The 17136-nt window shown below is 37.4% G+C and overlaps 1 protein-coding gene across 3 annotated transcripts in view; it reads left to right on the top strand.

The window, feature by feature from the left end:
- Positions 1-17136, top strand: part of LOC138070108 (cytochrome P450 2C21-like) — a 49675-nt gene that overhangs the window by 16281 nt on the left and 16258 nt on the right. For 2 of the 3 annotated variants that reach the window (XM_068961190.1, XM_068961189.1), the window contains exons 4-7: positions 6017-6177; positions 10779-10955; positions 11923-12064; positions 12614-12801. In XM_068961190.1, the coding sequence (XP_068817291.1) occupies positions 6017-6177; positions 10779-10955; positions 11923-12064; positions 12614-12801 (668 nt within the window). The remainder of the gene's footprint in view (positions 1-6016; positions 6178-10778; positions 10956-11922; positions 12065-12613; positions 12802-17136) is intronic. The other variant, XM_068961191.1, reaches the window with a different exon arrangement.

Genomic DNA, 17136 nt, shown 5'->3' with positions numbered 1-17136 from the left:
AGTGGCGGATGTTGGTGTCTGCATTGCTTCTCCACTGGGAAATAATGTTGCACACGTAATCTGTGGGTTTTAATTACTTATTTATTTTTCCTCCTGGTTATGTTGACCTCTGAGCTTCCAAGACTCACCACAGACTCGCCAGTGAGAGTGTTTCCTGGTGTCTGGAAACCTCTCTTTTTTAAGACTCACTTCCTGGGACAGAGCTCTGTCCCTACCTCTTTTGTCTTGCTTTTTATCTTTTATATTTTTTCCTACCTCCTTTCAAAGACAAAGCTGCTTTTCTGGGTGCCTGATGTCTTCTGCCAGCATTCAGAAGTTGTTTTGTTGAATTTACTCAACTTTCAAATGTGCTTTTGATGAATTTGTGGGGAAGAAAGTGGTCTCCCCATCCTATTCTCTGCCATCTTAGGACTGCTGTCCTGATTACTTTCTAGAATAAAATTTCTGAAATGGAATTAGTAAATCAATGAATACTGAAATTTGATACACATTACTTGTAAGTGGTTTTGTCCACCTGCTTTGTATTTCACACAGAAATTATTGTTAGCTGATTCATTTTCCCAATGATTAATATGGCCTTCTCTCAGCTTCCTCACTGATGACCATCCAGACTCTGCTCAATTTCACCTAACTATGAGACCTCGTACTCATGGGTTTGCCCAGTTTGACTGCAGAGTTCCAAAGAATAGCAAGGAGAGATAAGAAAGTGTTCCTTAGTGAATGATGCAAAGAAATAGAGGGAAAAAATAGAGTGGGAAAGACTAGAGATCTCTTCAAGAAAATTAGAGATAGCAACGGATTATTTCATGCAAAGGTGTGCACAATAAAACAGAAATGGTATAGACCTAACAGAAGCAGAAGATATTAAGAAGAGGTGGCAAGAATACACAGAACTACCCCAAAAAAATCTTCATGACCGAGATAATCACAACGGTGTGATCACTCACCTAGAGCCAGACATCCTGGAATGCGAAGTCAAGTGGGCCTTAGATAGCATCACTACAAAAAAAACTAGTGGAGGTGATGGAGTTCCAGATGATCTGTTTTAAATCCTAAAAGATGTGAAAGTGCTGCACTCAATATGCCAGCAAATTTGGAAAACTCAGCAGTGGCTTCAGGACTAGAAAAGTTCATTTTTCATTCCCATCCCAAAGAAAGGCAATGCCAAAGAATGCTCAAACTACCACACAATTGCACTCATATCACCACATTCCAGGATGTCTGGCTCTAGGTAAGTGTGTGTGAGCAAAGCTAATGGAGGTGATGGAATTCTAGTTGAGCTATTTCAAATCCTGAAAGATGATGCTGTGAAAGTGCTGCACGCAATATGTCAGCAAATTGGGAAAACTCAGCAGTGGCCACAGGACTGGGAAATTTTCATTCCAATTCCAAAGAAGGGCAATACCAAAGAATGTTCATATTACCACACAATTGCAATCATCTCACACACTAGTAAAGTAATGCTCAAAATTCTCCAAGCCAGGCTTTAGCAATATGTGAACCACGAACTTCCAGATGTTCAAGCTGGTTTTAGAAACGGCAGAAAAAACAGAGATCAAATTGCCAACATCCGTTGGATCATCAAAAAAGCAAGAGAGTTCCAGAAAAACATATATTTCTGCTTTATTGACTATGCCAAAGACTTTGACTGTGTGGATCACAACAAACTGTGGAAAATTCTGAAAGAGATGGGAATATCTGACCACCTGACCTGACTCTTGAGAAACCTGTATGCAGGTCAGGAAGCAACAGTTAGAACTGGACATGGAACAACAGACTCATTCCAAATAGGGAAAGTAGTATGTCAAGGCTGTATATTGTCACCCTGCTTATTTAACTTACACGCAGAGCTGTAAGAGAAACACTGGGCTGGCAGAAACACAAGCTGGAATCAAGATTTCTGGGAGAAATATCAGTAACCTCAAATATGCAGATGACACCACCCTTATGGCAGAAAGTGAAGAAGAACTAAAGAGCATCTTAATGAAGGTGAAAGAGGAGAGTGAAAAAGTTGGCTTAAAGCTCAACATTCAGAAAACGAAGATCATGGCATCCGGTTCCATCACTTCATGGCAAATGGATGGGGAAACAGTGGAAACAGTGGCTGACTTTATTTTTTGGGGCTCCAAAATCACTGTGGGTGGTGATTGCTGCCATGCAATTAAAAGACATTTACTCCTTGGAGAGAAAATTATGACCAACCTAGACAGCATATTAAAAATCAGAGACATTACTTTGCCAACAAAGGTCCATCTAGTCAAGGCTATAGTTTTTCCAGCAGTCATGTATGGATGTGAGAGTTGAGCTATAAAGTGAGCTGAGTGCTGAAGAATTGATGTTTTTGAACTGTGGTGTTGGAGAAGACTCTTGAGAGTCCCTTGGACTGCAAGGAAATCCAACCAGTCCATCCTAAAGGAGATCAGTTCTGGGTGCTCATTGGAAGGACTGATGTTGAAGCTGAAAGGAGCTGACTCATTTGAAAAGACCCTGATGGTGGGAAAGATTGAGGGCAGGAGGAGAAGGGGACGACAGAGGATGAGATGGCTGGATGGCATCACTGACTCGATGGACGTGAGTCTGAGTGAACTCCGGGAGTTGGTGATGGACAGGGAGGCCTGGCGTGCTGAGGTTCATGGGATCGCAAAGAGTCAGACACGACTGAGTGACTGAACTGAACTGAACACATGCTAACAAAGTAATGCTCAAAATTCTCAAATCCAGTCTTCAATAGCATGTGAACTGTGAATTTCCAGATGCTCAATCTGGATTTAGAAAAGGCAGAGGAAATTGCCAGAGATCAAATTGCCAAAATCTGGTGGATCATCAAAAAACTGAGAGAGTTCCAGAAAAATATCTACTTCTGCTTTATTGACTATGCCGAAGCCTTTGACTGTGTGCATTACAACAAACTGTGGAAATTCTGAAAGAGAAGGAATACCAGGCCACCTGACCTGCCTCCTGAGAAATCTGTAGGCAGGTCTGAAGCAACAGTTAGAACAGGACATGGAACAACAGACTGGTTCCAAATTAGGAAAGGAGTACACTGAGGCTGTGTATTGTCACCCTACTTATTTAACTTTTATGCAGAGTACATCATATGAATTGCTGGGCTGGATGAAGCTCAAGCTGGAATCAAGATTGCTGGGAAAATATCAATAAACTCAAACACACATATGCTGCTACTGCTGCTACTGCTAAGTAACTTCAGTCGTGTCCGACTCTGGGTGACCCCATAGACGGCAGCCCACCAGGCTCCCCCGTCCCTGGGATTCTCCAGGCAAGAACACTGGAGTGGGCTGCCATTTCCTTCTCCACAAACGCACAGATGACACCATCCTTACAGCAGAAAGTGAATAAAAACTAAAGAGCCTCTTGATGAAAGTGAAAGAGGAGAGTGAAAAAGTTATGAAAATATTGGCTTAAAACTGAACATTCAGAAAACTAAGATCATGGCATCCAGTCCCGTCACCTCATGCCAAGTAGACTGGGAAACAGTAGAAACAGTGAGAGACTTTACTTTTTTGGGCTCCAAAATCACTACAGATGGTGACTGCAGCCATGAAATTAAGAGGTGCTTGCTCCTTGGAAGAAAAGCTATGACCAAACTAGACAGCATATTAAAAAGTAGAGACATGACTTTGCCAACAAAGGTCCATCTAGTCAAACCTGTGGTTTTTACAGCAGTCACGTATGGATGTGAGAGTTGGATTATAAAGAAAGCTGAATGCTCAAGAATATATGCTTTTGAACTGTGGTATTGGAGAACACTCTTGAGATTCCCTTGTACTGCAAGGAGATCCAACCAGTCAATCCCAAGGAAATAAGTCCTGAATATTCATTGAAGAGACTGATGCTGAAGCTGAAACTCCATTACTTTGACTACCTGATGGGAAGAACTGACTCATTGGAAAATACTCTGATGCTGGGAAGGATTGAAGGCAGGAGTAGAAGGGGATGACAGAAGATGAGATGATTGGATGGCATCACCGACTCGATGGACATGAGTTTGAGCAAGCTCCAGAAGCTGGTGATGGACAGCAAAGCCCAGTGTGCTGCTGTCCATGGGGTTGCAAAGAGTCAGACATGAATGATCGACTGAACTGAACTGAACTGAACTGAGTTTGTCACTGGTTAACTGACTGTTGGAAGTTTATTTTACATGTTGGGCATAACCTTTTTCCTTGTAACTTCTACTTTTTAATCCCTGATAGACTTTTTCCTTTTGGAGTATAGTGTTGTGGTAGTAACCAGGCAGAGGCAGGGTGGACCTCCCATTGAAAATTTAGTTTAGATGTTGAGATTAGTAGTGATACACACATCTCAATAGGATATGAAAAGGTCTATTACACACTTAATGAGGCTTTCTGTGGAGGGCAGGTGGCTAGGAACCAGATCCAAAAATGGCTTGAGAGAGCAGAGAAAGGATGCAGTCTTGAGATTTTTATGGTCTTTTGGGGATAGATTGGGGTTGAAGGTTCTCAGTGAAAAACCAGACCTTATGTTCTTTAAATTTTGTTCTTGTTGCAAAGAAGTATCACTTGAGCTTTCTTTAAAGTCACCTAGTCTAGATGTCAGTAGAAGAAGAAAAGACAAGGCTTACAAATTGTTATCAAACAGGAATAAAGCTAGTCATATTCTTTATTTTGGTTGGGAAGCCTGTTTCTAATACTATAACATATTTTTAAAATATTTGAATGTAACTCCAATTTCCTTCACTGTTCTTTTCTTCTACAGAAAAAGCATGCTCCAATTTTTTTCTTTTTAAAAAAATTATTTGTTTTTAATTGGAAGATAATTGTTTTACAACATTGTGTTGGTTTCTGCCATACATCAACATGAATAAGTCATGGGTATACATATGTCCTCTCCCTCTTGAACTTCCCTTCTACCTCCCACGTCTTTCTATCCCTCTAGGTTGTCACCCTGGTTTGAGGTCCCTGATTCATACAGCAAATTCCCTTTGATATCTATTTTACATATGTTAGTGTATATGTTTCCATGCCACTCTCTCCATCCATCCCACTTTCTCCTTCCTCTCACCCACCTGTGTCCATATGTCTGTTCTCTATGTCTGCACCCATTTCTACCCTGAAAATAGTTTCATCAGTACTGTCTTTCTAGATACCATATTTATGAGTTAATATACAACAGTTGCTTTTCTCTTTCTGACTTATTTCACTGTGTAGTAGGCTCTAGGTTTGTCCACCTCATTAGAACTGACTCAAATGCATTCCTTTTAATGCCTGAGTAATATTCATTGTATATATGTACCACAGACTCTTTATCCATTCATCTGTTGATGGACATCTAGGTTGCTTTCATGTCCTAGCTATTGCAAATAATGCTTCAGTGAACATTGGGGTACATGTGTCTTTTTCAATTTTAGTTTCCTCAGCGTAATGCCTAGTAGTGGGATTGATGGGTCATATGGCAGTTTTATTCTTAGTTTTTAAAGGAATCTCTATACTGTCTTCCATAGAGGCTGTATCAGTTTACATTCCTACCAACTGTGCAGGAGGGTTCCCTTTTCTCCACATCCTCTCTAGTATTTATTGTTTGTGGATTTTTTGATGATGACCATTCTGACCAGTCCAATTTTTTCAACTGCATTTTTGAAATATTATTTTAAGTCTCCCCAGTCTCTTGATTTTCTTATGATATTGCTATTTCCTGTAGGCATGATGAAGAAGTATCAACAGTGAGGGCTAAATCTGGCAACATTAAAGACATTTTAAAATAACCTTTTTCTTGTGAATTACCTTGTGGCTGTTATTTGGAGAATGACATAAATAGGAGAATACTTGGAGGGAAAATAAGTAAACCACACTGGATTAGATAATTTTGCTTGGGAAAACAAATAAATTTTATTTTAGGCATGTTGAATAGTGATGATTGCATGTCCAGGTTGTTCCTATAATTAAAAAAAAAAATCTTGAAATTCAAACCTTCTTACTTTAAACAGTAAATGTAAGATTTATACTAGAATATTTTCTAACATTTATATTGACTTTTTTAGGATCTCCTTGTGATCCTACTTTACTTCTGAGCTGTGCTCCCTGCAATGTGATATGCTCCATTGTTTTCCGGAATCGTTTTGAGTACAGTGATGAGAAATTGCTAACCTTGATAAAATATTTTAATGAAAATGCAATGCTTGTAAGCACCCCCTGGATAGAGGTAAGGTCAAGATTCTCTTTAAATGGGAGACAACTTTCTAGCTAATTGATTGCTCATCCTTCATCATCCCTTTGTGTTCTATCAAAATGGATAATGTTACTCAGACTATCACCTGTAACTGATTAGTGAGTTATCAATTCAATTTAGCTAATGAATTGAGTTTTAAAATGTGAAATATAGTAATAAAAAGAAAAATATAATATTGTAGTGTATCAATTATAGCAAAATATTTTTTTCAGAAACCTTTTTAACCCCCTGACTTGTATATCTATAAGTAAAGAGAGTGGTATATAAAATGTGTTTTTTATGATAGTACATGTCAGGAAAAGTTAATAACATATGTGGTACATCCTTTATAACTAAAATTCTATGTGGGATGTAAGGTTATGATGTTTTCCATTTGGGAAGGATCATAGAGTACAAATATCCTATTCCTCATTTTTTGGAACATACAAATTCACCCAGAGATATTAAATGTATTTTCCAAAGTAGCCTAACCAAGAAAAAGAATGAGCTAGACTTAGAAGCTGCTGCTGCTGCTGCTAAGTCGCTTCAGTCGTGTCCGACTCTGTGCGACCCCATAGATGGCAGCCCACCAGGCTTCTCCATCCCTGGGATTCTCTAGACAAGAACACTGGAGTGGATTGCCATTTCCTTCTCCAATGCATGAAAGTGTAAAGTGAAAGGGAAGTCGCTCAGTCGTGTACTACTGTTAGCGACCTCATGGCCTGCAGCCTACCAGGCTCTTCCATCCATGGATTTTCCAGGGAAGAGTACTGGAGTGGGGTGCCATTGCCTTCTCCGAACTTAGAAACTAGATTTCTCAATTCTCTAGCTAGTTTGGTACAAGCTACCAGCCTTAATAAATTTCTTCAGTGTCTAGCAAAGGTATTAAGTCATGAAGGTACTACTTAAAAAGGAGCCAATAACCTTTAGGATTAGAAATAGCCAAGTGAATAAGGGCAACATGTATATTTCTCAGGGCTTTCCAGGTGGTGCTAGTAGTAAAAAAGGCATCTGCCAATGTAGGAGGTGTAAGAGATACAGGTTCCATTCCCTGAGTGAGGAAGGTCTCCTGGAAGAGGGCATGGCAACCCACAGTCCATAGGGTCACAAAAAATTGAATATGACTGAAGAGATTTAACACATATTTCTCAGGGTATAAAATGCCTAAATAAAACTAAGCTACATAGTTTAGGCATTAACTTAATATTGCTGGTGAGTTTATTCATTACTAAAAAAGGGTGTGAATATTAATAGACATAAAGGGAATTGTTGATCAGAATATAATAATGGTATGAGACTTTAACACATTATTTGCACCAATAAATAAATCATGCAGATCTAAACTTAATAAGGAAAAATTGGTGTTAAGCAACACATTAGATCAGATTTATACAGAACATTCTATCCAAATGCAGTCAAATACACATTCTGTTCAAGTGCACATGAAACATTCTCCAGGATAGATTGTGTTATGTCACAAACAAATTAATTATGTCAATAAATTCAAGAAATTGAAATCATATCAAGCATCTCTTCTAACCACAACTGTGTGAAACTAGAAATCAATCACAAGAAAAAAATAACTAGAAAAAATACAAAGGATCAGATAATAGGCCAATAAATAAAGAGGAAATGAAAATATTTTGAGATAATTGAAATGAGAAATAGAACATTTAAAAATCTTTGTGAAAAACAAAAACAGTTCTAAGAGGGAGTTTTGTAGAAAACAGCTCTTCACCCCAGGAAACTAAAAAAAATTCAAAAAAACAATCTGACTTTACACATAAAATAACTAGAAAAGAAGAACAAACAATGCCCAAAGTTAGTAGAAGGAAGGAAATAATAAAGGTCAGGGATTAAATAAATGAAACATTAACTGTAGACAGTAGAAAAGGTCAATGAAACTAAAAGCTGGTTCTTGCAAAGATAAACAAAAATTGATAAACCTTTGCCAGACTCATCAAGATAAAAAGAGAGACAATCCAAATAGATAAAATCAGAAATGAAAGAGAAAAGTATTACAACTGATATCACAACACTTCAAAGGATCATGATCACCACTATGAACAATTACATACCAGTGAACTGGATACCTAGAAAAAACGTGTGCATTCACAGAAACACATAACATACCAAGACTAAATCAGGAAGAAACAGAAAATCTAATCAGACTGATGATCATTAGTAATCATATTGAAATAATCATCTAAACACTTCCATCATTGAAAATATAGGACCAGATAGCCTCACAGGTCAATTCTATTAAAGATTTAGAGATGAGTTAATACATATCTTTCTCAAACTTTTGCAAAAAATTGAAGAGAAAGAAACACTTCCTCAAAAATTCTCAATAAAATATTTGCAAACAGAATTCACCAATACATTAAAAGTGTCATAAACCAAATGATTGTGAAGTGAAAGTCGCTGAGTTGCGTCTGACTCTTTGCAACCCCCATGGACTATACAGTCCATGGAATTTTCCAGGCTAGAATACCAGAGTGGCCATTCCCTTCTCCAGGGGATCTTCTCAACCCAAGGATCAAACCCAGGTCTCCTGCATTGCAGGCGGGTTCTTTACCAGCTGAGCCACAAGGGAAGCCCAAGAATACTGGAGTGGGTAGCCTATCTCTTCTTTAGTGGATATTCCTGACCCAGGAATTGAACAAGGGTTTCCTGCATTGCAGGCGTATTCTTTACCAGCTGAGCTATCAGGAAAGCCCAAACCACGATTAAGTTAAATTTATCCCAGCGATGTAAGAGTGGTTCCATATCTGCAAATCATTCAATCTGATACATTAAATTAACAAAATGAAAGAAAAAATTTATGATCGCAAATTATGTTTAAAAATACTTTAAAAAATTCAACATCCATTTATGACAACAGCTCTTCATGAGTGAGTATTGAAGGAATACACCTCAAAATGTAATAAAGGCCATAATGACAAGCCCATAGCTAACATCATACTCAACAATGAAAATCTGAAAACATTTTTTAAGATCAGCCAAAAGACAAGGATGCCAGTGGAATAAAACAGTTACCTATTAAATGGGAAAAGACATTTCCAAAAAATATTTCTGACAAGGGATTAATATAAAAAATTCACACAGAACACATGCAATTCAAAATCAAAACAGAAAAGCAAACTCAAAATAAATAAAAGTGTCTAGAGGACTTGAATAAACATTTTTTCCAAAGAGGATGTATAGATGTCCAATAAGCATATGAAAATATATTCAGCACCACAAGTAATCAGGGAAATGCAGATCAAAACCACAATGAGATATGACCTCATACCAGTCAGAATAGCTCTTGTCAAAAAGAAATAACAAGTGTAGGGGAGAATGTGGAGAAAAAGGAACCCTTATGAACTGTTGGTGGGAATGTAAATTGATGCAGGCACTATGGAAAACAATATGCAAGCTCATCAAAAAATTAAAACTAGAACTAACGTACAATTCAGCAATTCCAGTCCTGGCTATTTATCCAGAGGAAATAAAAACAATAATTTGAAAATGCATGTGTACCCCTATGTTCACTGTACCTTTGTTTACAATAGTCAAGATATAGAAGCAACCTTAGTATCTATCAAAGAATGAATGGATGAGAAAATATGGCTTGTATATATACAATGGAAATTTATTCAGCCATATAACAGATTGAATAATGCTGTTTATGACAGTATGGATGGGCCTAGAAGATATTATGCTAAAGGGAAAATGTCAGGCAGAGAAAGACAAATGCCATGTGATTTACTTCATATTTGGAATTTAAAAATGAAAACAAACAAAACAAAACAGAGACTCGTAGACCCAGAGAATAAACTAGTGATCACTTGAGGGGATAGAATGTGGGCATGAATGAAATAGATGAAGGAGATTAAGAAGTCTGAACTTCTAGTTATAAAATAAAGTCACAGGGATATAATATACAGCACAAGGAATAGTCAATAACATTTCAATAGCTGTATGATGACAGAGGGTTCCTAAACTAACCACGGTGAAAAATTTGTAATGCATATAAACGTCAAATCACAATTTTGTACACCTGAAATGAATAAATATTGCACATCAGCTATACTTTCATAAAAACTATAACAAAAAGGATGTGATCCCTGCACACTTTTTAGGTGACTCTCTGTAGACATGCATGTAGGGTAAACTGGAGTGAACACTGGGTTCTACCTCTATCACTAGTTTGGTGTCTTAAACTGATTGACTAGCCTTTCTGAATCTCAGTACCCTCATTTGGAAAGATGGTAGTATGATCCTGAATTTCTTTAGAGAACTATGGTTAGAAATGAATTTGAATATTTTTAATATAAATTTATTTATTTTAATTGGAGGTTAATTACTTTACAATATTGTATTGGTTTTGCCATACATCAACATGAATGGTTTTGAAATTAGTTGGTAACGTGTGCCTGCTGTTACTCCAGCCAATTTATCAGTTTCCTCTCAATCTCAAATATATTCTAGTTTAAGATGCATGTGTTACTCATCTTAATCTACTCATTTTATAGCAATGTGTTTGATCCATAATATGGGCCCATAAAAGTTTGCTGAATAAATTAATGAATGATTCTTTCATCTTTCAGCTCTTCAATGCTTTCCCCTCTTTATTACGTCATTTCCCAGGAAGTCATAATACAATATTTAAAAACATGACTGAGCAAAGAAAGTTTATTTTGGAGGAAATAAAGAAACACCAAGAATCCCTGGACCTCAATAACCCTCAAGATTTTATTGATTACTTTCTAATTAAAATGGAAAAGGTAAAATGGAACCCAGATTCGCTACTTCATCTTTGTGAATGGAGTGATGTGACACATGGAATAGCTTTGTTCTTCTCAGTGAAATTGGTTTATTAGAACAAATGCTCCTTCTTAAAGATGTGTTCACTGCTTGCACATACAAGAATGAATATTGCTTGTGCAAACCGTTATGGATGTCTTGAGATATTTATGAATTGTCACTGAAAATTATTTGGAAGTTTTCATATTTACCACGTTAAAGCTGGTTCTTTATTTGGGGACAGGTTGAAGCACTCACATACAGACAAATAGACACATCCAAGATTATTGATAGCATATTCTTTTTCATCATATAAATTCCATGAATGGATGATGTAAGAAATGAGAGAAAGCAGGAATTGGTGGGAATCATGAAAGGCTTACTGTTGGAAAGATAGTAGGAAACAGCTGAGGTAGGTTTTGAGAAAACTCCGGCTTAGATTAGCAGAGATGACAAAATTGGTTCAGGGAAGGATAAGTGCAGTGATGAAGTGTGTGGAATTTTTAGAGATTATCTTGATTGTAACTGAGAAACTGTCATGGGTGTAATGACTGATGATTTTGGGAATAGTGTTGCAGTTTGAAGGTAGGTGATTCTGAATACTTGAGTGAGAACTTCAGATATGATGAAATAAACAATAGATGCTTGAATTGACAGTGAGTAGCATTGATGACTTGATAAGAGACAAGTTAGAAATTACTGAAGAACTGATTTGCTTTAGTGAGTATTAAAAGTGAAGAATCAGAAAGGACTTGAAAGTTTAACTCTATGTTTTAACTGAAGTAATTCTAACCACTCATCTAACTTTACCTTCATCTATAACACTCTCTAATGTTTGGCTTAATTTGTCAAATGAGTAATTAAAAAATTATGATGTCATATGGAATTATTTTAGGTTATTTATAAGGTTCTTTTATTTATCAAGTAATCCTAATACATCATTGCTAGGAAAAACACAATAAACATTCTGAATTTACCATGGACAACTTGATCACCACTGTATGGGATGTATTTAGTGCTGGAACAGAGACAACAAGCCTCACTCTGAGATATGGGCTCCTGCTCCTGCTAAAGCACCCAGAAGTCACAGGTAGGATCAGAGATGGTGGACAGGATGAAACATTCTTCATCTGCCTAGATATTGTACAAGAAAAAAAAAATCATCATTAGTAGATCTTCCTATAATTGGATGAATTAAATTCAAATTAAAGTAAAACTCATAAAGAAATATTTAATCAGCAGCAGAGGTTTCAAGGGCTGAGGTCACTGTTGTTTTCTGTGGCAGAGTATCATTGATCTGCATCATGTCAAATGTAGTAAAGAGAGTTATCCTAGGATCTGGAAAGCATTAACCTTCCTCTCTCTCTAAAAGGGTATTGCTTGATAAAGCCTTCTAAGTCCAGATAAATATATTGTTGTCAAAAGATAATTCTAACTCAAATGCATTTGTAATGAAAGGATTGACTCAGCAAAATTACAGTTCTTTGTCAAAAAGATTCACTCTAAAAAAGTTATATACAATTAAAAATTCTTTTCAATTATATTCTTTTGAGACAACAAATTTTCCAATGTAACCATGATTAAGAAGATTAAAAATGTCTTTATCACTTGACCTAAATTCTGATTCCTATCTTGCCAGCTAAAGTTCAGGAAGAAATTGACCGTGTGGTTGGCAGAAACCGAAGCCCCTGCATGCAGGACAGGAGCCGCATGCCCTACACGGATGCTGTGGTGCATGAGATCCAGAGATACATTGACCTTGTCCCCAGCAATCTGCCCCATGTAGCAACTCAGGATGTTAAGTTCAGAGAATACCTCATTCCCAAGGTAAGAAGTATTTCATCTATACTCAAGACTCTTGAAAGAGAAACACTTTTTGCAACCCCATGGACTACACAGTCCATGGAATTCTCCAAGCCATTATACTGGAGTGGGTAGCCTTTCCCTTCTCCAGGGGATCGATCTTCCCAACTCAGGGACGGAACCCAGGTCTCCCGCATTGTAGACAGATTCTTTACTGTCTGAACCACAGGGAAGCTAGTAGACAGTTAGGCACTGTATAATTCTACTGCTGTGATAGTTGATAACCTGAGTCTTAAAGTGGTTCAGCTGATAAAGAATCTTCCTGCAGTGCAGAAGACCTGGGTTCTATCCTTGGATTGGGAAGATCTCCTGGAGGAGGCATGGCAACTCACTCTATTATTCTAGCCTGGAAAATCCCTATGGACAGAGGAGCCTGGTGGGCTACAGTCCCTGGGATCGCAAAGAGTCAGACATGGCTGGGTAATTAAGCATGCACACAAATGTTTACAGGTATTACACAGTCATGTCATACATTTTACCCTCTGACCACGTGTTCCTTTCCTTTTTGTTTAATACAATTTAATAAATATAATAGTGCTTAGGCTTCCACAGGGTTCTCAGTACACTGATAACTCCACACTGCCTGTTCATTAGCCCACTCTTCTGTCTACTTCCTTATTTTCCAGTGTGTTTTACTGTTATGAGCACTTAACCAGTATTCTCTATTCTCATATGTCTCACACCATGCTGCCCCCACTTGACTATCTATCAGATAGTTAGTCACTTCCCTAACTATCTGTTTCACTTACTTATCCAAAATCCAATGCAACAGTCTTCTGCCTTTCTGCCTGTACTTGAGCTAATGACTCCTGAAAAAGACCATGCAGCCTAGCAGGTTGGTATTATTATCACCAACCTTAAATGAATCCTCAGTCTTATCCAACATTCTTGCTTGTTAACCCAACTCAACTTGCTCCAATAAGCACGACAAGGGCTTTCAGCCCTGAATTCTTCCCTTCCAGTTCTCCGCTGAGGACTTCTCCCCAAGTGAGTTAGTCTTCCACAAAGAAACTAAGAGCCATTGTAGGAAACTCCCTCAACTCCCATCCACAAGGTTTACAAATTTAGCTACATCCACACCCTTTGTTTTCTCTTTCATTTTGTTGTAGAAGAAGGGCTCTCTTTTTATCTAAAGTAAATCTTTCTGCCTGTCTCATGGATCCCTTTCCTATCACTTTTTCAGGAACCATTTCTTCTTTTTTCTCTATCTGTAGTCTCTCTCTCCTTGCTGGCTCCTTCCCATTAGCATTTAAACATATTCAATCTTTTTTGCATTTTAAGAAAAATTTCCCCAAATCCTGATCCCTTCTGTTCGATAAAAGTGGTGAGAGTGGTTATCCTTGTCTTATTCCTGATATTAGAGGAAAAGCTTTCCCCTTTTCACTGTTGAATATATTGGCTGTGGGGTTGCTGTATACAGCTGGTGTTAGGTTGAGATATGTTCCCTCCATACCCACTTTGTTCAGAGTTTCCTTTTTCTTTTATCATGAATTAATGTTGACATTCATAGATGCTTTTTCTGACTCTCTTGAGATGGTCATATGATTTTTATCCCTCATTTTCTTAATGAGTTGTATCACATTGATTGATTTACACATTTTGAATCATCCTTGCATAATTGAAATGAATCCAGCTTGTTAATAGTTTATGGCCCTTTTACTGTATTCGTCAATTTAGTTTGCTAATATTTTGTTGAGGATTTTTGCATCTATGTTTATCAAGCCTATTGACCTTTAATTTTCATTTTTTTGTAATGTTCTTATCTGGTTGTGATACCAGAGCAATGTTGACCTTGCAAAATAAATTTGGAAGTGTTCCTTCCTCTTGTAATTTTTGGAAGAGTTTGGGAAGAGTTGGTATTCGTTTATCTTTAAATGTTGTATTTGGTAGAATTCATTATCAAAACTATCCGTGTGCTGTGCTTAGTTGCTCAGTCTTGTCTGACTCTTTGTGACCCCATGGACTGTATCCAACTGGGCTTCCCTGTCCATGGGGATTCTCCAGGCATGAATACTAGAGTATGTTGTCATGCCCTCCTCCAGGGGATCTCCCCAACCCAGAAATCAAACCCAGGTCTCCCCCACTGCAGGCCAAGTCTTTACTGTCTGAGTCACCAGGAAAACCCAAAACTATCTTTGGGTTTTTTTGATTGTTTGTTGAGAGTTTATGACTACCAACTCAATCTCCTTACTGGTTATTGCTGTGTTCAAATTTTCTGTTTGTTCATGATTCTGTCTTAATAGGTTGCATGTTTTAAAGAATTTATCTATTTTTTCCAGGTTGTCCAATTTGTTCATGCATTGTTGTTCATTATCATCTGTCATCATCCTCTGTGTTTCTGTGGTATCAATTTTAATGTTTCCTCTTTTATTTCTGATTTTGTTTATTTGAGTTGTGCTTCTTTATTTCTTGGTGAATCTAAAGGTTTGTCAACTTTGTTTATCATTAAAAAAATAATACAGGTCTTATTCATATTGTCTTGTTAGTCTCTCTCTATTTTTTCCACTCTTGGTTATTCCCTTTCTACTATACTTGAATTTTGGTTTTTATTCTTTTTCTAGTTCTTTGAGGTATCAAGTTAGGGTTTTTTTTTGTTTGAGATCTTTCTTATTTCTTGATGTAGGCATTTATCACTATGAACTTTTTAAAAATTTTATTTACTTTAATTAGAGGCTAATTACTTTACAATATTGCAGTGGTTTTTGCCATACATTGACATGAATCAGCCATCGGTGTACATGTGTTCCCCATCCTGAACCCCTCTCCCACCTCACTCCCCATCCCATCTCTCAGGGTCATCTCAGTGCACCAGCCCTGAGCACCCTGCCTCATGCGTCCAACCTGGACGGGTGATCTATTTCACATATGATAATATGCATGATTCAATGCTATTCTTTCAAATGACCCCCACCCTCGCCTTTTCCCAGAGAGTCCAACAGTCTTTTCTTTACTTCTGTGTCTTTTTGCTGTCTTGCAAATAAGATAATCGTTGCCACCTTTCTAAATTGCATATATATGCATTAATATATTGTATTGGTGTTTTTCTTTTTGACTAACTTCACTCTGTGTAATAGGCTCCAATTTAATCCACCTCATTAGAACTGATTCACATGGATTCTTTTTAATGGCTAAGTAATATCCCATCGTGTATATGTACCACAACTTTCTTATCCATTCATCTGCCAAGGGACATCTAGGTTGCTTCTATGTCCTGGCTATCATAAACAATGCTGCGATGAACATTGGGGTACATGTGTCTCTTTCAATTCTGGTTTCTTCGGTGTGTATGCCCAGCAGTGGGATTGCTGGGTCATATGGCAGTTCTATTTTCAGTTTTTTAAGGAATCTCTTTACTGCTCTCCATAGTCGCTGTACTAGTTTTCATTCCCACCAACAGTGTAAGTGGGTTCCCTTTTCTCCACACCCTCTCCAGAATTTATTTTGAATAGCAGCCATTCTGACCAGCGTGACATGGTACCTCATTGTGGTTTTGATTTGCATTTCTCTGATAATGAGTGATATTGAGCATCTTTTCATGTGTTTGTTAGCCATCTGTATGTCTTCTTTCGAGAAATGTCTGTTTAGGTCTTCGGCCCATTTTTTGATTGGGTCGTTGATTTTTCTGGAATTGAGCTGCGGGAGTTGCTTGTATATTTTTGAGATTAATTCCTTGTCAGTTGCTTCATTTGCTATCATTTTCTCCCATTCTGAAGGCTGTCTTTTCACCTTGCTTATAGTTTCCTTTGTTGTGCAGAAGCTTTTAAGTTTTATTAGGTCCCATTTGTTTATTTTTGCCTTTATTTCCAATATTCTGGGAGGTGGGTCATAGAGGATCCTGCTGTGATTTATGTCGGAGAGTGTTTTACCTATGTTTTTCTCTAAGAATTTTACAGTTTCTGGTCTTACTTTTAGATCTTCAATCCATTTTGAGTTTATTTTTGTGTATAATGTTAGAAAGTGTTCTAATTTCATTCTTTTACAAGTGGTTGACCAGTTTTCCCAGCACCACTTGTTAAAGAAACTATGTTTTCTCCATTGTATATTTTTGCCTGCTTTGTCAAAGATAAGGTGTCATAGGTGCATGGATTTATCTCTGGGCTTTCTAGTTTGTTCCATTGATCTATATATCTGTCTTTGTGCCAATACCATACTGTCTTGATGACTGTGGCTTTGTAATAGAGACTGAAGTCAGGCAGGTTGATTCCTCCAGTTCCATTCTTCTTCCTCAAGATTGCTTTGACTATATGAGTTATTGGTTTTTTTTTTTTTTGTATTTTCATACAAATAGTAAAATTATTT

The sequence above is a fragment of the Capricornis sumatraensis genome, chromosome 23 (assembly GCF_032405125.1).
Source record: "Capricornis sumatraensis isolate serow.1 chromosome 23, serow.2, whole genome shotgun sequence".
Classification (NCBI taxonomy): domain Eukaryota; kingdom Metazoa; phylum Chordata; class Mammalia; order Artiodactyla; family Bovidae; genus Capricornis; species Capricornis sumatraensis.
The sequence above is the reverse complement of the archived record's forward strand: the minus strand, read 5'-3'. Positions and strand labels throughout refer to the sequence as shown.